Below are 23,734 nucleotides of genomic sequence, written 5' to 3' on the forward strand. Positions count from 1 at the left end.
GAACGTCGAGCATTTCTTTTTGGTGCAGTCACTCTGTATGCCTCGTCTTCTTTTGATGCTTTCTGCATCAATGTTTTGCTCATAGAATCTGTCAGTATTGCAAGTTGAGGCTGAATCTTTTCTTCAGTTCCCTCAGCTTGAGAAACTCTGAGTGTGTTCTTCCATTTTGGCTTTTGAACTCCAGATCTTTGCACATTTCATTCTAATATTTGCCCTTGTATTCTTAGTTGCTATGTGAAATTTTGTGTTCATCTCTTTTACCTGTGCATTTCTTACATTTGTTTTAGCAACTCTGCACTGAAGAGCAAGTTTCAGAGTTTCTTCTGACACCCATTTTGGTATTTTACTTCTTACCTTCTTAATGACCCTTTGCTACCTATATGATGTTCTTGATGTTATCCCATAACTCTTCTGGTCTTCAGTCATTAATTTCTAAAGCATCAAATCTGTTCTTGAGATGATCTCTAAATACAAGTGGGATATGTTTACGGTCATTTTGGCTTTCTTGGGCTTATTTTCATTTTCTTCAACTTCAGCCTGAACTTGCATATGAGGAATTGATGGTCTGCTCCACAATCTGCCCTTGGCCTTATTTTGACTAATGACAATGGAGCTTTTCCACCATCTCTTTCCACAGATGTAGTCAGTTTGATTTCTTTGTATTCCATCTGGTGAGGTTCATGTCTATATTGTCTCTTATGTTGTTTATAAAAGGTATTGTCAATGAAGAAGTAATTTGTTTTGGAAAATTCTATCATGTAACCTCCAGCATCATTTCTGTCACCAAGGTCGTATTTTCTAACAGCTGATACTCTTTGTTTGCAACCTTTGCATTCCAGTTACCAGTAATTATCAGTACATCTTGATTGCATGTTTGATCAATTTCAGACTGAAGAAGTTGACAGGTTTCTTTAACTTCATTATCACTGCCTTTTTGGTTGTTGTGTAAATTTGAATAATAGTAGTATTAATTGGTCTTCCTTGTAGGCGTTTGGATATTATCCTATCACACAGACAGCATTATACTTCTAGACACATCTTGAAATGTTCTTTTTGATAATGAATAAGACATCATTCATCTTCAATTTGTCTTTCCCGGCATAGTAAAACCTTGTGATTGTCAGATTTAGAATGGCCAATGCCAGTCCATTTCAGTACACTAATGCCTAGGATATCAATGTTTATGCATTACATTTCATTTTTGACAACTTCTGATTTTCCTAGATTCACACTTCATACATTCCATATTCTGATTATTAATGGATGTTTACAGCTGTTTCTCAGTTGTGCCCTATCAGCAAATGAAGGTTCCGAAAGCTTTACTCCATTCACGTCATCACTGTCAGTTCTACTTTGAAGAGGCAGCTCTTCACCAGTCATATTTTGAGTGCCTTCCAACCTGAGGGGCTCAGGTCTGACTATGTCTGACAATATTCTAGTGCTATCTGACAGTGTACCACTGTTACTCATAAGGTTTTCAGTGATTAAATATTTGAAAATAGTTTGTTCTCTCCTTCTTCCTAGTCTGTTTTAGTCTGGCAGCTCAGCTAAAACCTGTCCACCATGGAGGACTCTGCTGGTATTTAAAGTACCATCACAGTATGACAAACTGACAGATGAGTGGTGGTTTATAGATTAAAACCTGCATACTTAAAAAAAAAAAAAAACAAACAAAAAGAGATGCTTAATTATGTTAAGTCAGTGGGGGAAATGGAATACAATTGGAGAAGGAAGAAAGGAAAGCTCTGGAGTGAGGGGAGAGTTTTTAAGTAGGAGCTAATTCATACCTTTTGTATTTTATCCAGTGGGAGGTGCTTTTCTCTCTTCACAATATGGTTAGCATAGGTAAAAAAGATACATAGTGAACCATTTCATTCAAGTTATGGTTCTGCCACATTTTCTTATTTAGGATTATGTCGACGATTGTAAAGCAACTGCCACTTTAATGATCAAAAGTGTTAAAGCAAACCTAAAATACCCTCGCAACTGCCTGTCTGCAGACATCTATAGGTGTATTAATTGTATCTTTGGAAAAATAAACAGTTTTGACAAGAAATTCTCTGATACAGGAATATAGTTGAGCAATGGGGGAAAATGTATAAAGTATTGAGGAATTTATTTCTGCACAAAGGCCAATCTCTTGGACACCATAACTGTTTATCTAGATTCGTTGTTTTGAGTGCATACCCCAGGCCAGCACTTCTTTGGCCACCTCAAGATGGCTTGAAGGTTGGATTCTAGGCGAGAGTTGTGAAGTATGAGGTGGCTTTTATTGGTGTCTTCAAAGGAAGCATGAGTACAGAACTACGAGGGCAACCTGAAATCTGCCTCTCTGGGAGCGGCCCCTAGCTGGTGGCCACAATAATGGAGCCATGAGCAGAGAAACCCTTTAATTACATTGGCAGCAAGATCAGTCTCGTCTAGGCAGACATCTGTTTCGAGGGCATCCTCTACCATCAACTCTGAGACCACCATTGTCAAAGATGAATGTTGTCTTAGTTCCCTAGTGTTGCTACAACAATAATACTATACACGAGTGACTTTAACAAGCAGATTTATTTTCTCCTTTGGTTCAGAAGACAGACCAAGCTGATCATCCAATTCCACCTGTAGATGAAGTCTTTGAATATATTATATTCTGCAGAAGTGATATTAAGGACCTCACTGTGAACCTAAAGACCCAACTTTTGTTCTGTTTTCACTAGGTTCTCTACTTCATTCCAGTCAGTGGGTTTCTATGGGCCTTTTGGCAAGATGCCAACATAAGTTTAGTAGGTAGCAGTTTGGTGTGCTGTTAGTGTTGCTAAAAGCTCCTTGACATCCTTTGGAATAGAAATAGCAAACATTGGTACTTTATCCCAAAGTAGTATAGTTGGTTCTGCCTTTATACAGGATACAAGATCTTTATAAACACAGTTAACTCAAGTTGAAGTACCCAAAGTTTTGAGGTCAGAAAATGAGCAACTTAGAAGTGATAGCAAGAACAAGTGGATGGCAAGGGCCATCAAGGTAGGAGCAGAAGATTTGGTATCTGACGAGATGGTCCGATAAAATGTGAGGAAAACTTTGAAGGTGCTAATACACAATTTAACAAAGAAGAAATTGACAATTTTATAATAAACTTAAAAGATGATCAACTTGATAGGCAGGAGAAACCTGTAATTGGTGAAGATAAAGAAGACTCAGGAGTTGATACCCAAGACAGTGTAGGAAATGCTGATGAAGAAGGTCTACTTGGGCTTAATTGCTATTATGACAAAATTCAGTCCTTCTTTGCTAAGAAAATTAAATGCTGAAACATTTCGAATCCCACTTCATCAAAACCGTGGCACAGTAGGGCTATTGAGGCAGAGGAGTTTTTGGATTTCATGGTTGTGGAGCTGCCTTTACCACCCCTCGAGGGTTTCATGGTAGATTCACAGGAGGTTGCTACGCAGAGGGTTTGTAGATTTTGAATATAGTGAAACCACATTCAAATCCACAGCTTTTTGGACTCTGAAAGATCTGGATCAATCATACAGATTTCTGAAAGAAAGACAACAAGTTGCTGCATAGTCTACAAACAATCTTTTGAAACTATAGGAATTTCTATCTCTTCATGGTCTTGAAAATTGGTTTTAGTCTTTCAGACAATTAAAGAAGTGAAATTGTCACCAGCATTGGATTTTGTTTTGTTCTGTTTTTCTGTTTATTTTCAAAGATAACAGGGAAACTGTGAGAACCAGAACCTAGCAGAAAGGCCTTGTTTTTCTGGGTCTCACAAGTTTTCCGTCTTTGATAGCGTGCAGTCTTACCACTTTGCTATTGCTCTCTATTAGTGGGAAATATTTTGAATTTGTTCTTCTCTGACAGGTTTCCATCTTAGAAAGTTTGCAGTTTTTGCAGGTTTTACTGTATAACACAGTTACTTTGGGGGAGGAATAAAAAGACTCATTTTAAAAATAAGCATTAGCTACATTTGGAATAGCAGGTGATTAATTTTTTTTTTTAACGTATAGGTAAACGAAAACAGTATTTGAATTGAACTTACAAGTTTTGTTTGTTGTTTTTTAACTGAGGATTTTTCTTACCACTAAATTGTATTTGGCAGCTAATGCAGGTTGCCTATGAATGGGGCCCTGATACTGTTTTGAGAAGGTGTGTGTCTGTCTATCTTTCTCACTTTATTAGGAAATCTTATAATACTCCTTTTGAGATAGCTCAGTTAATTAGGGTGCTGTGTGGAAGAGAGTTTTGCCAGTCAACTATGTACACACACAGTAAATACTGTTTCTTAGGCAAAGATAACTTTTTAATGTATTTGTAAAATTACCTTGTATTTCATTGCCAAAGAAACATTAAACCTTTGTGTGTTCTTATTTTTAAGTGCTTTCAAGTTAGTTCTGACTCATAGCAACCCTGTATAGGATTTTCGAGGAGCGATAATAAGTTTGAACCACTGACTTTGTGATTTGAACTGATCTTGCAGTCCAGTGCTTATCCTAAAGTGCCACACCAGTACTCCAAGAAAAACTTTCTATAGCAGTATGAAAATTAATTTTAAAAAAATAATAAACATTTTAAAGTCAGCAAAAAATAAGATTCTGCTTTAATCTGGTGTATGTATATTGAGTTTTTCAAAGCAAATGACAACTAGGACAAGTCCATTTTTGCTTATTTAGTGTTCAGAAAATCGGCCTTTTTTTTATGAAGACTCTTTGTGAAGTGCAAGCTGGGAGCTTAGAAATAGGTAGGTGCCAAGTAGAAGGACAGGATCATGTGTCATGCTGAGGAACTGGACCCCCATTTTCTGTTTAGGTGGTGGGAAACCTCTGAAGTGGTTTGAACAGTGACGTGACTAGATTTGTGTTTTGGAAGGCTCTTTGTTGGCGAAGTTGAATGTGTTAGAAACTGGAAGTTGTGAACGAAGTTTTCTGTTTGCTGTTTGTGTGGCAGAGTTCAGGACAGCTTCATGCATCTTGGGATGAGGAGGTGGTATGCCCATCACCTGACTCCAGGTGGCGGCGTCAAAGGTTATACAGGAGGAGTGCCACTGGCCTCTCATTGGAGAAGGTAGGGACTGGCCATGCCCTCTGGCTACCAGGAAGGTACTGGAAAGCAGGGAGAACTACACCCCCTTGATGCAAACCTCCAGCTACATTCTGAAGCTCAAGAAGGGCATAGCTGCTCTAGACCAGCAGACTGCCCGTCTGTTTTTCTTCTCTCTCACTACTCCTGTTTAGCTTCCACTTCTAGTGGGCACTCAGTATACCTCTCTGTCCTTCCGTCTGAAGTTGAGAGCTCCTCCCGGGTCATTATCTGTATGTTTCATTTGGTCTCCTATGTCCTTGTTGCAAAGGTCTGCTCAGCACATCTGCCTACTCTGCCAATTTGTCTTGAGTCTCTCATCTCTGTCATTTAGCCTTCTGTGAGCTCTGAGAATTCTTAGCTTATAGCTGTATGATGGTAGTTTTTCCCCAACACCTTTTTCCTAGCTTAGAGTCCCAGGATGGCACAAATGGTTAATGCACTTAGCTGTTAACCTAAAGGTGGGAGGTTTGAGTCTACTCAAAGGCACCTCAAAAGAAAGGCCTGGCAAATTGCTTCAGAAAGAATCAGCTGTTTAAAACCTTGTAGAACACATGGTGTCCTCATAAGTTGGGATCAACTTGATGGCAATTGTTTCATTTGTTTTTTATCCTTTGTTTTTAGTGGTGTCTTGGCATTGAACCAAAGACTCGAGGGAGCTCCTATGTAGACTTGTGCTGTGTAAGTAGCTAAGGTGAAACATAGAACAGTTGGTGGACACTTACTTGAGCTTTTCCATTTTGAAGTTTTTCTGGATGTGTATGATCAGTCATGTACACAGCTTGTTTGAATATGTATTTTCCTTTAGTATATACTTAAGAATGCAGGTCATGTGGCAAATTTTTTTTTTTTTTTTAACTTTTTAAAGAAACTGTCAAACTGTTCTTCAATGTAGCTGCATCACTGCACATTTTTACTAGAATTGGATGTATTTTCTGTGGAAGGGTTTGATAGAGACAGGAACCTAAGGTAAGGAAAAACTCCATGAATGTTATCTTGGCTTCTTCGACTTCTGTCTCTGATTTGTTAATTTGGTCTTTTCTTATATGAGAAAATCCAGGCCAAAGTCTTATGTCCTCTGTTTAACCTTTTGATGGATGTGTAGTAGGTGAAGAAACTCAAGTGGGCTTTGATCTTCCCATCAACCTGACCCTGAAGCATGAGTTCAAAGACTTGAGATGTCAGTATTTGGATACTTTTCCAGATCATAGTCTTACAACAGAACCTAGTTCTTACTAGTTACCATATACTAGACAGGAAAAGGATGCCTGTGGGACATGTCTTTATTCTTTCTGCCTCATTTAAGACAAGAATGGTGGGTAGACAGTTAGCATCTAGGTTGCAGTCATCATTAAAGTAAATGGATGGTAGAAACACAGGAGGATGTGATGTCACTTAGAGAAATTGTGTAATGGAAGGTAATTTTCAAAGCCTGCGTGTTGCTGGATGGGTAGTGGTAAAAGCTTTTAATGATGAGACTAGTATCTGAAAGAGTCTTCCTGTCTTCCGCCAGTGTTGTTCCTTCCTCTTGGTCATCTCAGACTCTCTTCCATCATCCATCCATGGATTGTGAAGTCACAATTCTTCAGTCTTTCTTTAAAAACCCATTGCTGACTGTATGACAACTGATGGGCTACAGTTTATTTACTGCTGCCTCCTGGCTTTTCACATTCTCCTAGAGGCATAGTAAGTGTTAATATTAAATTAGTAGTCAGCAGAATATAATTCCATTTTTCCAAAAACATTGAAGCCCCTAATATTTGTGTGGACTCCTGGTGTGACACTGTAGGGTAAGCACTGGACTGCTAACCACAAGGTCGGCAGTTCAAACCCACCAGCTGCTCCTCAGAAACCCTTAACAGGGTCACTATGAGTTGAAACCAACAACAACATTTAACAAATATTTGTTGTATTGAAGTTGTTGCAGAAGGTGTAATCATGGACTTCTAGTCTTTTCTTGATGTTCTTACTTTCTTTGGAATAAGGGCAATTTTCAGGATTCCATTTGGGCTCACTCACTGGTGATGAGAAGGAACTAGGTCATTATGTTTGAGAGAGGATTTTCAGACTCAGAAGCCAGAACCTAGATCTCTGCAGAGCAGACGGTTAACTTGCCCAGTATATACAGCCTAGCCATCAGCTAGAAACCTGGGGCTGCTCTGCACCTTGAGGCCATATGTACAAGGTCTGAGGCCTAGTGATGTTTTTAGGACCTTCGTTCCAGGATTTTTATGAACTCCATTTTTCTGTGTGATAGATCCCTATTGTAGCACATAGGATAAGCACTGGACTGCTAACTGCAAGGTTGATGGTTCATACCAGCTGCTCCTGAGAAATCTGATAACAGGGTCACTATACATAGCAACTCTGTATGAGTCAGATCCGAGAGCAGCTGGTGGGTTTGAACCACCGATCTTGGGATTAGCAGCCGAGTGTATGTCCTACAGCACCACACCTGGACTTGCCTACAGTAGTAGCAACTCAAAACCCAAATATTCTGAGTTTTTATTATTTTCAAGGATTCTTTCTTAACCTTGTCATGGATATTTACTTGATAATTGATGTGTACATATATGTTCTTGTGTTGTAGAGTTTAGATTGGGTTGTATGTGTATAGTATTTTCTGTTGGCTCAGTTTCTCCTCCTTCTTCTTGGTTCTAGTTGCCCCCAAAGATATAGTTCCTCATTGAATAATAACGTTTTATATTTAATTTTCCAGTGGGTAATAGTTAAGTTCAGGGAGAAAGAAGTGTTAGCTGGATATATAGTGTATTCTCCCTTTGTTAGGACTAATTCCTGGAACTTCTCAAGCCACACCCAGGTTCCAAGGCCACATGAGCTATGTGACATACTTGTGTCTGTGTATAATAAAGGATGGATTTTACATGTATTTTGTTACATAGTTATTGTGTGATTTCCAGAGCCAAACCCACAACTTTAAGGTTATTTGCTGTACTAAACCAGAAGGGTTTAAACCTCACCTTGATAATGTAAAGCTACGTGGACCTCCTTTATCATATGTGGACCAGATTCCTTGATAAGCCTAATCGTGCCACAGATGAAGGCTGACGTCAAGGCTAGCTTCTACAGGCAGTGAGCACCAGCTTTATGCCAGACCCTCTACCTGCTGATCTCATTTGTGCTTTCATCTGTCCACTGCTTGCACAGATTCCCAGAGAAACATGCCAAGCCAATGGTTTCTAAGTACGTGGGAACTCTGCCTTTCATTATCATAGCCACCTCCCTTTCTCTTTTGGATTCTTAGACTCACAGAGTGTCAGAGACTCTACGTGCTGCATGCTTATCACTGGTTCAGGTGAATGTCCTATCTGGGCTAAAATATTTTAGATTGACACTGGACATTTGGGGAGGTTAACAATACTTGATTTTAAATTTTTGGGCAGTTTATATGTAGTAAAAATGCTGAGGTTTTTAAAACAGGACTTCTTAGGGACAGAGAAGTCTCCAGACTTTTCAGGTCTGTGACTTTCAGATATGATCTTTGACTGGCTCTTTCTAGGTATTAGACTTGGCTAAGTGGTAACCAGTTTCCAAGATTATTTTCCATGCGATTTGCAGACTGCAGACTAAGAAGGGAGGTGGAGGGCATGAATTTCAGTATTCACTAGTACTTCATCTTTGTTCATGATTTCTGTAATGCAAGTCTGGGAGTTTTCATTTGAACATTTCCTCTCTTAATCCTACTTGGCTTAGTGCTCAAAAAGACCAACAGAGCTAAGTGGATTGTGCTCCATAGCATTGTTTGTAAAGCCTTACCAACTTCACCAAGTTAGGGATTAAATTAGAAAGTTATTAAATATACACTGGATTTATTTAGCTTTTTGAACACATAACCCATTCAGAGGGAAGCAGAGCATTCCTATCCAAACAGTACTGTCACTGAGAGCCTGGCTGCTTCCCTAGGACCAGGAGCCTAAAGTTGATTAACATCCCTGAAGGCACTTTCTGTATACTTACTACTGTTGCTGCCCACTTGTAAGTTCTAAAAGAGAACTGAGCACGTGTTAACATTTCCTTATTTTAGCAATTCTTGATCCCTTGTTCTGAAGCACATCCACATTTTCTCTACAACTGAAAAAATTTCTAACTACAAAATCCCACATTAAAACATTTGAAAATAGTTAACTTGTGTTTTCTTTTGTTTCCTGAAAACAGAGGCTGGATGTTTTTTTTCTTTTCCTGCCCTTCATTTCCTTTGTGCTACAGTTAAGGAAGAAAAGGAGGAAAATGAAAAATATATAAAAGCTTTTATAACAAATTGAGAAAGCTGTAGCAGCCCAAAGCCAAGGAGTGCCACTTCTGCTTAGGACTAGACCAGAGCTGAGGGAGTTGAATCACTTCTTTAGCACCTTCATTATTGTTTATAGAAAACAAAACTGGGGAACTGGTAGGGAAGTTGAAAAATTATCTGCTGTAAGCTTCTAGTATAAGAATGAAGGTACCTGTAATCACACCTGCAGCTTTTTGAGATCCTTCTGAAGTGGCTCATATTCCAAGAGGAATGTTCATATTTTTTTTTCCCATGGAAAAGTACATTTACTGGGAAGGGGCTTATGACTGTTAAAGGTGTGGGGAGATGACTTGCATGCCTTGGGATCCTAGACTGTCAGAGCTGGGAGAAATGCTGTTCAATTGAGCTTGGCTTAACTTGACTGTCAGGTAGAGGGAGCCAAAGCCCAGCAATCAGGTAGCCCAACTGTTGGGGAAAGTAAGGTAGGTTCTGGGACAGCAGGTCATCACTAAACTGACTGCTTATATTAGCACCGTTAACAGTTTCTCTTCCATTTCTAGACATCGAAAAAGCCCAAGACAGCAGAAGCAGATACCTCCAGTGAGCTGGCCAAAAAAAGCAAAGAAGTATTCAGAAAAGAGGTAAGATTGGGTGAGGTGGGCACTAATCTTTTTAGACTTAAACCTGAGTCATTCCATTCCTGAAAAATAGCCAAGAACACAGGATCTACGGCTTGTCTTACTGAAGACTCTTCAACCACTTCTTTTGTGGTTTGGTAAGAGCCTCTTTGCAGACCACATTTACCTCTTCTCCTGTGGGCCTTTTGTATTATCCGTGGCAAAACATGATTTATGGTGGTATGCTCCCCTGCCTTTGGGTAATAGCTTGCTTTTGTGATTCAACTGTGTAGTTTTAATGTGCTGACACACTGGTGTATATTCCTTTACAACCGGATGAGCTTTCATATCTATGCCATCCTCACCATAGCCCTGGGTTAGGCAACATGGGGATTGTTATTCTTGTTTTGTAGAGGACTTGAACTTATGCCTTCGGCTCCAAGTTCAGTTCTCTGTCTGTGGTGGCATATTTGACTGCCATTTAATCATCAAGGGATTGAGGGAAGGTATCATCTCTTTATGTAACTGGAAGTGTGTGTTTCTAGTCAAAGGACACTGAACTTCTCTGCCTTATGGGCCTCCAGCTTCTGCACTACAGTGTTCCTTCACTGATTGAAGGGTTCATAGTCTGTTGGAACATAAGTAATGACAGATGTGTGGTGAGCACGCCACCACAGGGCTGGCAGCCACTACTCTGGGTTTCAGGAAAGGCTCTTTTGAAGCAAGGGTGTGAATTGGCCAGATGGACCAAGAAGGGACATAATAACTTCAGGTAGCAGAATATGCAAAGGTAAGAGGGAGTTTAAGAACCATTCCAAGGAGTTTAGTCTGTCCCAGGGTGTACGAGGGGTGTTGAAAGATGAGGAGGGACAGCATTGTGATAATTCTTAGAAAGCCTTGTGTGTCTGTGGGTTATAGGGAACCACTGGAAATTTAAAGAAAGTCCTGCCTATTTTGGGGGGGGGGGGGATTTGATTAGAAGTAAAAGCATTATCCAAAGATAAAATTCAGTTTTTCACTGTTGTGTGAAAATATTGGTATTTCAGCTTAGTCAGCTAGCAATTGTATACTTTATTTTCCCTTGTTATTTAAATTTCTGAAGACCCACAGCTCGCTGAGTTACAGGTAAATACCCTTTAAGGCCCTCCATGATAAGGTGGCTGTCACTGGCCTCCTTTTGTCCTCAAATCTTAGTGTCATAAAAGTGAGGTGCTGTGTCTGGAGTCTCCTGAGAGCCACTGGGTAATACAAGCACTACAGAAAAGCTCAGGAGGATGTTGAAAGTAGTGGGAATCAGTTTGCAATGATGGGAAGGGTCCTGCCAGCAGTCAGACTTGTCAGCCTCACATAGCTATGCATGGTTCAAGGGATGTGCAGTATACTTACACAAACTAAGTAACCTCCTCTTAGCTCTTCCCTGCCTCAGGACCCAGAGGACCTAGTTGACAGGCATTTCATGCTAAGGACTCGATTTATTGGTAAAATCTTGAACTGCCATTAGAGTCATTAGTGATGTCTTGATGCATGTTCATTCCATGCACTGCTCTATGTCAGCCTTGTGCAGTCCATAGGAGCTCTTTCTGTTTTAGGGTCAAGCCAGGATCCTTGGCCCTATATTCCACTGGAATACTAGCATTCTTTTGTCTAAAACAGCCAACCTGAGAAAAAGGGAAGGATTGGGTTGCTCTACGTGCTACCTTTTCTAATTAACATGGCTCCTTACTCTTTTTGAGCAGTGTGTTCTCTTTCCCCGGCCTGCAGATGTCCCAGTTCATTGTCCAGTGCCTGAACCCTTACCGGAAACCTGACTGCAAAGTAGGAAGAATTACCACAACGGAAGACTTCAAACATCTGGCGCGCAAGGTACTCTCCCGGCCTCTGGTCTGTCAGTGTTCTGGATTACCATGTGCTTTCTAAGACAGCCTCTTTCATCACAGAAAGTGTGGTTATCCTTGCTAGTTTCCAGGAGCTGGGGACCCAGGAAATGGGAGGGCAGGTGAGAGGAACACCTCATTCAAAAGCAGAAGTTCTCTGGAAAACTTCCAAGGTTGAGCTTCCCCTTCTAGTAATAACAGCGCCAGTGTGTTCCCAACCTATTCCCGTTAAGACCCTGTCTAGAGTGAAGAGCCCTGAGGTGTAGTGGGTTGGGTTACCACTCCACCCCCTGCTCCTCCCCACTCCCCCCCTCCCCCCAAGACCCCATGTCATTTCCACTCTGACTGGTGGCTGTGGCCTCTCTTCCTGTGCCCTGGACAGCTGACTCATGGTGTTATGAATAAGGAACTGAAGTACTGTAAGAACCCTGAGGACCTGGAGTGCAATGAGAATGTGAAACACAAAACCAAGGAGTACATTAAGAAGTACATGCAGAAGTTTGGGGCTGTTTACAAACCCAAAGAAGACACGGAGTTGGAGTGACTTATGGGGCCACTGTGGGAGGGCAGGTGATCACCTAGGACATACTATGGGGAGAGGAAATCCTGTGGGCCTTCTCTGCCCCACCCCACTATCAGGGCTTGTGCTACTGGTGATACATCACCCTGGGGAATGCCAAACTCTGCAGATTTCAACTGAAAGCCACAAAAATGAGCTCCATCTACAATAAGCGATCCCTAGTTATGAGCTGTTGGGGGTGTGGTTGGAGGCCATCAGAAGCAAGGGTTTAGGGAAGACCCCTGGCCCAGGCCTGACCCCCACTCTTAAACCCGGGTCTCCTCCTCGGCGGTGCTGTCAGCGCACAGACCCATGCGCATCCCCACCCCATAACCCCTTACCTGACGATCTGTATTATATTTTAATGTATATGTGAATATATTGAAAATAATTTGTTTTTTCTTGGTTTTTGTTTGGTTTTGTTTTGCTTTTAGCTTCTACGTGCTAGGATCAGAGGAAGACTTTGTAAGGATGGTTTAAGTTCTCCTGCAAGGTTTAATTTGTTATCATGTAAATATTCCAAAGCAGGCTGCCTCGTGGTTTTGGTCAGCCTTGTGCTATGTTGATAAGATTGATTTACTGCTTAAAATCACTTTACTTTATTCAATTTTTACTGAACTTTTTATGTAAAAATAAAATCAATTAAAGAATTTGACATGTATTTTCCCTAAAAGGCAATCAGCCACAATATGCAGGTGGGTGAGATGGGGAGGAGTTAGTGTAATCATCTGCAAGCATGTTTGTGTGATACCACTGGAGGGAAAAAGGACAAGGGGTGGCTATAGTTAGGTGGCATCTAAACATCCAATCCAAGATTAATCCTTGAGATCGGGTGTATCACAGCCTTGTTCCCCACAGGTCCCACTGTGACTGAGGCAGACATCTACTAGTGACCAACACTGTGGGCTTGAGAACTTGTGGTTGTGTTCAGGGTAAGGGTCAAATTGCACATGTACTGCGGGTCTCATTGGTGCTGACCTATTTACAGTGGTAACAAATCAGTCAAGAGAAAGGTAAATGTGCATTTCCCTTTAGACCTGCTGGCTGGAGAGAGCCATTGAGTCTCTCTGGAATGTTCATTTGATGTGTGAGTTCCCTGGCCTCCCACCTTGCCTGGAGCCTGGAGTGGGGATCGGAAAGAACTTCCATAAAGGGTTACAGTGCAGGAGATGGGCCAGCGTGAAAGCCGCAGTGCTCAGTGAAGCCATCTTTACCCTCCCGCATCACAGACCAGTTGTCTGGGCAGTGAGAAAAGCCAGGAGCTTCAGACCAGACTACGGCCCCTCTTTGCAGTCTGATCCCACCTGTTGGTCACCAGGGTCAGGCCCTCACTGCAGTAGTGACCCATTGGGGGAGAAGCAAGCTCAGACTGTGACCTGCCAACAGTCTCTGTATGGGGACAGCATTTAGAGCACTGCTTGCCTGCTGAGTAGTTTGGAGTTAGTATTGAGCTCATTTAATCCTGATGCCAATCTGGAGACACAGCCATTCATTGGCAATGTTCAGATTAGAAAATGACAGCCTCAGAGAGATTCAGTAACTCACCACCCTCCCAGTATTGAAGCTGTTGTTATAACAGAAGACATCAGGATCGTTAGATATCCTACCTAAAATCCAAAATATTTACCCATGATACATACTGCAGTCTTCAAAATTTATAACAACTCCATTTATGAATTGGATGGACCATAATTTACTCAACCTTCCTGATGTTTCCCTGTTGTGTCTATGAGGGTAAGTAAAAAAGTATTGCTACTAAGACTCTAATTCGTACATGAACAGACTTTGAAAGAAAACAGGTTTAAATATGTGTCTGTTATCAGTGGATGGCTGCAGACAAGCTCTCTGAGAGCTGAGCAGATGTGGTCAAAAAAGTAATATACTTTTCTTAGTCTTATTGTTGTTAAGTGCCATCGAGTCAGGTCTGACCCAGAGTGACCCTGTACAGGGCTTCTGAGGAGTGGCTGGTGAGCTTGAACCACAAACCTTGCAGTTCAAACGGCTTTGCATTCTGGTGCATTAACCCACAGGGTTACCCATTAGGGTACCCTCAAAACAGTGGCTTCTTAGGGATCTGTTGGGCCAGTTCAATTCAAGGCAGATAGATCAGAAGGTTATGGTGACTATTTCTAGTGATTTTAATACATTGCCTCCAGTAACACAAGACTATTATGGGGTCTTACTATGAAGTTTTACGAAAACTGTATTGGTAAGAAAAAGACCAGGTAAGCTGTGCCAAGGAATTTTTCCCATCTACCTTACAGCACTGAGTTTGCCCCTTCAGACTGATTTTTGTTCTCAAAACTCAAAAAACATTGAAAAGCAACACAATTTGCTTTTTGGAAACCCAAATATAGGGTTGCTGTGAGTCAGAACTGACTCAACAGCACTTAACGTCAAAACTGCTGTTTTCATGGGTGTAAATTGAAGAGCACAGAATTATTCCAGAAGGGGTTAAAGAGCTGGAAATACCACCTTCAGAAGTATATAGAACAGAGGTAGCAAGGTGACAGACTAGGTAGAGAGAGGCTGTACGAACCCTCTATAGTAAATAATATGAAAAACCAAATGAAACAGCTCTAGATGATACTCCTGGAACCCTGGGTTTCAGATGAAGGGATAGAGAAGTGGACTGAATGCTTACTAGGAGAAAGAGCTGAGCAGATGTGGCCAAAATGGAGATGGACAATTGACCTATATCGGTGGACCAGATGCTTTTGTGACCGGCTTCAGAGGCAGCAAAACATATTGGCATAGCAGAAACAGACCAGTGGCTCATAGAAATAAAAGTGTGTTTTTTTTTTTACTCTTTCCTAACACGCCAGAGGCATGGCACAACCCCATCTGCATACACCTCCAGGGACGCTCCCACTCTCCTGGTGGCTGGAACCAAACAATGGTGAGCACTACTGTCTGTAGGGAGCCCCATGAAAGAGGTGTAGAGAGCTATGGGCATTAACCCCATTCTGGTGGGACTTGTTCCAGATCTGCAAAGCCGGCCCTGGACTGATACTCAGTAGGAGAAGCAGCTAAACAGACACATGGGGAAGGGGTGTGGAAACAAGGAGACTAGTGATCTGTGCTGGCTGACCAGTCATGGTGTGGCCATCTTGAACTTTTCTGGGCAATTTTGAAGGCAAGAGGGCAGTCAGTGGCACAGAGCTATGCCTCTTAATGGCAGAGAGAAAACTGCAAATTTTTTTCTTGTACCCCACATTATCCTGGTGACCAAACAAAGTGTGAAACTGGCCCCCAGCTACGTACATTCCCAAGGAAGCTCCCGTTTCTCTGGGCAGTTAGAGGCACATAAAGGTGAGTACAGAACTAACAGCACCAACCCCATCACCTGGAATCAGATGTGCCTGCTGCAGACCTGCAGAGCTAGTTCTTTGGCAAACCCTAGACAAACAGGACCCCTCCACCTTGGCTGCCCCCTGGGACAGAAATACCTTGATCCCCCCAACTGCTTTGGGATCTGCACCAACTACTTTTGGATTGGATGCCCAAAAAAGACAACTGGCCCCTACAGGAACTCCATCTTGGGTTGAGTGTCACCGTTTCTTCCCTTGCCCACCTACAGCATGAGGTCTTTGGTTGGCAGGAGACCCCAGAATTTCCTCTTCTCGGTCTAGCACCTGCAGTTTTTTTCCTTTCATTGTTTTTGTTTATTATTTCTTCCTTACCCTTGCTTTCTGTCTCTGCTTTCATTTTTTCTGCTTCTCTTTCTCAACCACTAGTATTAGTTACTTTTTTCTTTCCCTCTTTGTTTTCTTTACTACTCTGGTCTCTCCCTTTTATTCATTTTTCTCCCTAATTGTGTTTAGTTCTTTTTCTTTTATTTTCCTCTTTTTAATTTTTTTTATTTTCCTCTCCCTCTTTTCTCTATTTGGTTTTTGTATTCTTTTCTAGCTGTTGCTGGTTTTTATTTTGTTTTTTCACTATTTTCTTTTTTGCTGTTGTTTGCTTGCTTGTTTGTTTACTTCTCTCTTGTGTGTTTTACTTTTTGGCTCACTCTAGAAGAGACAACAGCCCATACCACCCAGCTACAACCATACCCTATATAACCGTACCCATCAAGCAAGAGCTAATACCAGCTATTATACACCAGATGAACAAAAGCCACCAATATCAGCCAGATTCATGCTCAACTGAATTGCATGAACAGTAAACAAAACAGTATATAATTTCATGCCCTAATCACACCCTCCAAGAAGTAGTTGGTGAGTACCTAAGAATTCACCAATTTATAATCACCAACTTAATACAACTATAACACCACAGTGTCTCCAAAGCAGCAGACAATTTTTGTTCATAAAAAGAAACAATACTGAGTGACCAACAGGAGATCTACAAAACCTTTTTGAGGAAGAAAAGGCATTGGAATGACCTGAAAAGAATTCAAGAGAATGGTATTGAGGTGCCTGTTTCGTTCTGCTGTGCATAAAGTCGCTATAAGTCAGTACCAACTCGGGACCTAACAACAACAACAAAGTGATTAACAGAAAAGTCAAGGAAATAAGGATTCAGAAAAACACAACAGGAGTATCAAACAAAATAGATAAGGAGACAATACAAAACCTGCAAATAAAAATCAAAGGATTAATACTCAGATTTCAGAAACGGACAATACACTGAAAGGACAAAGGAGTAGATTTGAATCAATGGAACTCCGAATTAGTGAGCTTGAAGACAAATCTTTCAATACTTGTAAGCTAGAAGAACATTCTGAAGAAAGCTTAAGTAAGACACGTGGGACAACATGAAGGGGAACAATGTACAGGTAACCAGAATTCCAGAAAAGGAAAAGACAAAAACACAGAAAAGATAGCTCTTGAGAGAAAATTTCCCTAAGATAAAAGACAAAGAGGATAAGCATTCAAGAAGCTGAACAGACACCCAAACAGAATAGACCTTAAAAGAAAATCACCAAGAAATATCAAAAAGAAAAGGAAGTAATGCTGAGAGCAGCCTGGAAAAAATAAAAAGTTACCTACATAGGAAAGCCAATAAGATTTAAGCGCCAATGCAGGCAAGACACATCAGAAAATGTAATGCAGGGCACGTTACAAAACTCTGATAGAAAAAAACTGCCACCAGAGAATCATACACCCAGAAAAACTGTCTCTCAAATACCCAAAGAAATTAGAACATTTCCAGATAATTCCAAAAATAAAAGGAATTTGTAATAATCAGGCCAACTTTATAAAAAATACTAGAGGAGTCCATTGGACAGAAAACCCACAACAGCAGACAATAGCCTAAGATTGATGTATACATGGCAAAGCGGGAACAGTGTAGATACAGAACTTCCAAATGACATGGAAGTCAAGTATATTTCAAGATAAAACATTGTTTTAACTAGGAGAAAAATTAATAAAGGTGTAAACTCAAAATTAATACACTTGTACATCAAAAAATTTTTAAATCAAAGATTTAGTAAACATTAACAAAAAATGACAATGAAAAGAAAACCCACAAGCAAAATGAACCCAGCATAGAAAACTAAGTAGAGCAAAGAAGCCAGCAGTGCCATGAATGTAAATGATTAAATGTACCAGTCAAGAAATGGAGAGAGCAGAGAATGGAAAAGAAAACAGGATCCTTCAATATCCTGTCTACAAGAGAAACATCAAAAAGATAAGAGTTAGCCTTAATGCCCATCTACAGATGAATGGTTAAATAAACTTTGGTACATACACACAGAGGAAATACTAACCAACATTGAATAATGATAAATCTGTAAAACACCTTACAACATGGTTAAACCTGAAGGACATTATGTTGAGTCAAATTAGTCAATTACAAAAAGACAAACAGTATATGAGATAAATACTGTTAAGAGAATATTCTTAATCTATTACGGTTACAGGGGAAGGAAAATTATTCATGGGCTAGAGGGTATACACATGTTAACATGGGTGATGGCTGACAATATACAACATGAGGAAGGTTAGCAGAGGAATGATGATGGTATCAGGAGACATGGAGGAATGCAAAAGTTAAAGTGAATAGAGGTAAATACTGTTAACTGTTGGTACATGGAGGGGATTGCAGTCGTAGTCATGCAAAGTATATGATTTGTTAAATGTAAAACGTGATCGGCTGTGTAAACCTTCATTCAATTCACAATAGTTTTTTAAAAAATTAATAAAAGGTAACCTCAAAGAAAATTAATACACCTTCACATCAAACCAAGAAAAATCCATGAAGATATAGTAAACATTAAGACAACAGCAATGAAGAAATTAAGAAGACACAAAATGAACTCAGCAAATAAAATTATGTGGAACAAAGAAACCAGCAGAACCACACACACACACAAAAAAAACCCCACAGCAAAATGATTGCACTTAATTTACGCCTATTGATAATTATACTGAATGTAAACTAATTGAATGCACCAGTCAAGAGACAGAGAGCAGCAGAATGAATAAGAAAACAGGATACTTCAATATGCTGTCTATAAGACACATCTTACACACAAAGACAAAAACTGATTGATTGAAAGTCAAAGGATGGAAAAATTCACTAAACCTAGTGATAATCAAAAATGAGCAAGAGTGGCAGTATTAATTTCAGATAAAATAAGGCAAAACCCAGTATGAGAGATAAAGGACATTATCTCATGATTAAAGGGTCAAACAAGAGGACATAACTGTAATAGCTATGCTCCCAATGAAAGAGTCTTAAAATACATAACTGTAGAAACAGACAACTCTACAATAGTAGATTTTTATATACCGCTTTTGATGAAGGACAGAACAACTAGAAACTCAAAAAAAGACAACACCACAACCAACTTGACCTCAGATTTATACAGAGCACTCAACCCAACAACACAATACACATTCTTTTCCAGTGCACACGGAACCTTCTCCAGAATAGACCATGTTAGGCCACAAAGCAAGCTTCAGTGAATTTAAAAACTGAAATACAAAGTATCTTTTCTGATCAGAATGCTATAAAATTAGAAATCAATCGGTAGATGAAGGGGAAAAAATCAAATACATGGAAATTTAATAACACCCCATTTAAAAGCTACTGAGTAACAACAAATAATGAAAATTTTAAAATTCCTTGAATCAAATGAAAATACAACATACCAGAACATTTGGGACACAGCAAAAACAGACCTTAGTGGGCAATTTATAACAGTAAATGTACACATCCAAAAAGAACGAACCACAATCAACACATTAACACAACATACTCCAGCAATTAGAAAAGGACAGCAAAGTAAGCCTACAATCACCTCCAAAAAAATGAAATAATAAAGATCAGAGCAGAAATGAATGAGAAGATAAAAATCAGTAAGACAAGAAGTTAGTTCTTTGAAAGGATTAATTGACACACCATTGGCAAATCTAAGAAAAAGAGAAATGATACGGGTGATGTCACAACAGAACCAATGGAAATAAAAAGGTTAACAATATTATGAATAACTGTACTCCAACAATTTAGAAAATCTAGAAGAAATGTACAAATTTTTAGAAAAACATGACTTACACAAACTAAGAATGAAGAGGAAACTTGAACAGACCTATAACAAAAGGGAGTCCTGATGTGGCACTGTAGGGTAAGCGCTGGACTGCCAAGATCGATTTGAACTGCAAGATGGTGATTCAAACCCACCAACTTCTCTTTAAAACCCCATACAGGATTTACTATGAGTTGGAACCAAGTTGGTGGCACTTAACAAGAACAAAAGAAGAAATTGATCAGGTCATTAAAAAATTCCCAACAAAACTCCCAGGTGACCTTACTGGTGGATTCTACCAAACATTCAGAGAAAAGCTAGCTCTGATTCTACTCAAACTATTCCAGAATATCTAAAAGGATGGACAGCTCCCAACTTCATTTGATGAAGCAAGCATAGTCCTGATACCAAAACCAGGCAAAGACATCAGAAGAATGGTGAAGACACAGGGAGGTATGCAGGGGCTAAAGGCGATAAAGGTAAATAGTGTTAATGTTTACAACCTTGAAACAGAAGTGTTCTGTGGGTCGATACATGGACAGAGACACAGGCTGAACAGATATGGAAGGAAGAGTGGGAATATATAATGGTTTGAAAGAGAACATTTGTACAGGTGTATTCACCTTTAGAAATACATGAGGGTTTGAAAGATATTTGTACATTGGTATTTATTTACCTTTGCAAACAACTATGAGTGGTGGAGCATACAGTGGATAAAATGGTGAAAACTTTTTAGATATTATCATATAAAGGCAATGAGTTGCTGGGCCTGGGTGGTTGGGACCATTGTTTCAGGGGATACCATGGTCAGTTGGCATAACAGTCCACAAAGACAATGTTCTATGTCCAACTTTGGTGAGTAGTATCTGAGATCTTAAAAGCTCATGAGCATCCACCTAAGGTACAGCAAGATCGTAAAAGCTCATGAGCATCCACCTAAGGTACACATAGTCTTTCCATGTGCAGAAGAGTGATGAGAATTGAAATGTTAGAATCAATTAGCCCAGAGGACTAATGGAGCATGTGAACATCAGTCTTCATGACTCTGAGACCTGAAGAACTAGATGGTGCCCAGCTGCCACTACCAACTGCTCTGAAAGGGATCACATTAGAAGGTCCTGGATAAAGGGGAGAAAATGTGGAGCAAAACGGAAAATTACTGAAAGAAAAAAGACCAGTTTTACTGGTCAGAGACTGGAGGAACTCAAGTCTATGACTCGACCACCCTTCAGGTCTGGAAAGGAACTCACCCTCGTGGCCCCATTTTCAGTCAAGCAGTAGACAGATATGCAGGAGGGACAACATTACTAGTAAAGTATGTTTACCACGGAATGGTGAACCACTCAAGATCAAATTGGCAACACTTACCTAAGGACAAAGTCCAGTAGGAATGGGAAGGTGGGTGTAAGGGAAATAGGAACCATAGGGAGGAAATGGGGTACCTGCTCCGTGGAGGGGATTATAATCATTGAGATAAAGTGTATGATTTGTTCAATGTAAAACTGATGATCTTGTCTGCAATCCTTCACTCAATTCACAATAAAAAGATTTTTTTAAAGTATGGATGGAGGATACGTTGTGAAACAATAGCTTCATATTTTAACATTTTTATTTAATAAAAGATGCTATGATTTTTGTAACAAAACTCTTTGACTTACCTTCGTATTACAGACACTGTGTCAATGAATGGGTTTGAGCCAAGTGTTTCCATTTGGGTTTTTCAGTGGAGGGGAGCAGCCATATGCACAGCTACTCACAATCTCTCTCCTGCTATTTTAGATGCTGCTCACTCAGCTATTGCACCTCCCACTCCCTAGGGCTCCTAGCCCTTTCCTGAAGCTCTGCCTCATACCCATAACAGCCCACAGACCCAAGGAACCAAATGGAATCAGCACCAAAATCTAAAATCTTTTAATATGGTATACAAAAGTAGAAAACAAAAACATGGCTAAGTAATGAATCCTGGTCCCTGTCCTAAAGGAAGATAGGACAAGGATAGGTGAATAGTGGCTGGATCTTTTGTCTCAGAGCAGGCTAAGGCCCAGTGCCAGAAAGTCCTTGAAGGCTATGGGGAGATGGGAGAGCAGGTTCCCTGAGAAGCCAGCTGTAGAGGCATAGCTCACACCACAGAGCAGCCCTCAGCCAAGGGGCTCAGGACCTGGGCCACATCTTCACGGTCCATGGCAACCAGTGCATCCTCCAGAACTCGGAGGGTAGCTCCGGTGCCTTCCCGGATGGCCCAGTCCCTCAGTAGATTGTAGGCTGGAGCCTGGCCCTGGGCCAGGGTCTCCACAGCCTCAGCCCGGTAGCCCAGGCAGCCTGCCAGGCCCTGCCAGCCCTTATCAGGTTCACCCTGCACCTCCAAGAGCCGCTCCACTTCCTCCTGCTGCTGCCGCGGGAGGTGAAGATAAAGTCTGCCACCAACCTCAGGATTCGGCCCTGGGGTGGGAGACAGGAGGGGCCTATGAGGGTCAAACAAGGGCCTGGGGAATAAGGGAAGGACTGAGAAGGACTCCACTGGGGAAGGGGACTCACCCTGGCCAGTGGCACCGAGTTCCTGGTGGTTGGGAGAGTCCAGGAAGATACTGCTATTGCCATGCACCTGGTCCCTGTCGAGGCTCCCCAGCTCTGCAGTCCGAGCCTTGGCCAGCTGCTGTCTTTGCTTATGGGAACGCCAGCTGTAGGGAGCAGGGGTACCTGCCAGCCTGCTCCCACCTTCACCAAGACGGAGGGAGCTGGCCGGAAGCCCAGACTAGGGGAGGTGGTGGGAAAGGGGTGCCACAGGGCGGTGCCCAGACCACCTACCACTTGAAGACCACGTAAGCCAGCAGGCCCAGGACCACAGCAGCCAGGAGGGCACAGTAGACTGGGATGATGCTGCCTGATGCCCCTGGAGGCTCAGGGGGGAATGGTGAGGAGGTATTGGGGGTCAGGGCTCCCCCTGCCACTATCCATTCCGGGTCCCTATCCTGCCCCATCAGGATCTTATCTGTGGAGAAAAAGGACAATGTCACAGGCAAGAAACCAAGTCTAGGATTCCTAGGCCACCTCACCTAGACCCTTCTGCCTAAAAGGTCTGAAAACAACAGTCATTACTGTCTAGAATGAAAAGATCATAACCACAGAAACAAGAGCTGACAGGCCGCTTTTCCTACCTTCATCTCCACAGCCTCCTCTTGCTTGCCACTGTAGACACCTAGTGAGTGCTTCCCAGATGTATCCAACTCTCCCATCCTTCCAGACTTCTCTTGCTGTTCTCTCTCTTGGATAAATGTGCAGGAATCCCCTTCTCTGGGAAGTCTTCCTTGGTCTCCCAGCTCTCCTGATTTTCTAGCTCCAACTTTACCTCTTTTGTGTACCATGGGAAATTGCAGTGCCTTAATGACCTAGCTTTCCTGGCTAGTGCAGAGTTTGCTTTCAACTACTAACCTAAAGGTTGACAGTCTAAACCCAACCAGCAGCACTGTGGAAGAAAGGCCTGGAAATCTACTTCTGTACAGATCATACCCAAGAAAACGCTAATGGAACACTTCTACTCTATGACACATGGCATCACCGTGCGTCACACTGACTCAACAGAAATGGGTTTCACTTTTGCTGTTAAAAGAGCTGTCATGTCAGTTTTGGCTCATAACTACCCTGGACTAGGTTTCCGAGGTTGTGAGTCTTTGCAGAAGCAGAAACTCATTTTATCTCCCATGGAGCGGTTGGTGGGCTCAAATCACCAGCTCTGTAGTTCACAGTCTAGCGCTTATCCTACCATCGCTCTAAACTCTGTGTCATTTCCTCCTACCAGGTGTAGCCTGGGAGCGCCTATTTATTGATTCTTATTGGTCCCTATGGGGATCTCTGTGCACAGGAGACTTTGTACATTTTTGCTAAATGAAA

At 41.3% G+C, this 23,734-nt stretch overlaps 2 protein-coding genes across 2 annotated transcripts in view; one reads left to right on the forward strand and one right to left on the reverse strand.

Moving 5' to 3' along the window:
• The window catches only part of SETD2 (SET domain containing 2), a 185,547-nt gene extending 172,531 nt beyond the window's left edge, over positions 1-13,016 (forward strand). Inside the window, exons 19-21 of the mRNA XM_006868803.1 lie at positions 9,880-9,960; positions 11,698-11,799; positions 12,193-13,016. Of these exons, the coding sequence (XP_006868865.1) occupies positions 9,880-9,960; positions 11,698-11,799; positions 12,193-12,354 (345 nt within the window). The 3' untranslated portion in view covers positions 12,355-13,016. The remainder of the gene's footprint in view (positions 1-9,879; positions 9,961-11,697; positions 11,800-12,192) is intronic.
• Positions 13,017-21,965: 8,949 nt separating this feature from the next.
• LOC102812552 (death domain-containing membrane protein NRADD-like) lies at positions 21,966-23,079 on the reverse strand. Its single transcript, XM_006868839.1, has 4 exons — positions 22,986-23,079; positions 22,652-22,835; positions 22,382-22,524; positions 21,966-22,285 (listed from the first exon to the last, which is right to left on the reverse strand). Exons 1-4 carry the CDS (start codon positions 23,077-23,079, stop codon positions 21,966-21,968), a joined length of 741 nt encoding a protein of 246 aa, XP_006868901.1.
• Positions 23,080-23,734: the final 655 nt, after the last annotated feature.

This window comes from Chrysochloris asiatica, unplaced genomic scaffold, assembly GCF_000296735.1.
Source record: "Chrysochloris asiatica unplaced genomic scaffold, ChrAsi1.0 scaffold00124, whole genome shotgun sequence".
NCBI classification, from domain to species: Eukaryota; Metazoa; Chordata; class Mammalia; order Afrosoricida; family Chrysochloridae; genus Chrysochloris; species Chrysochloris asiatica.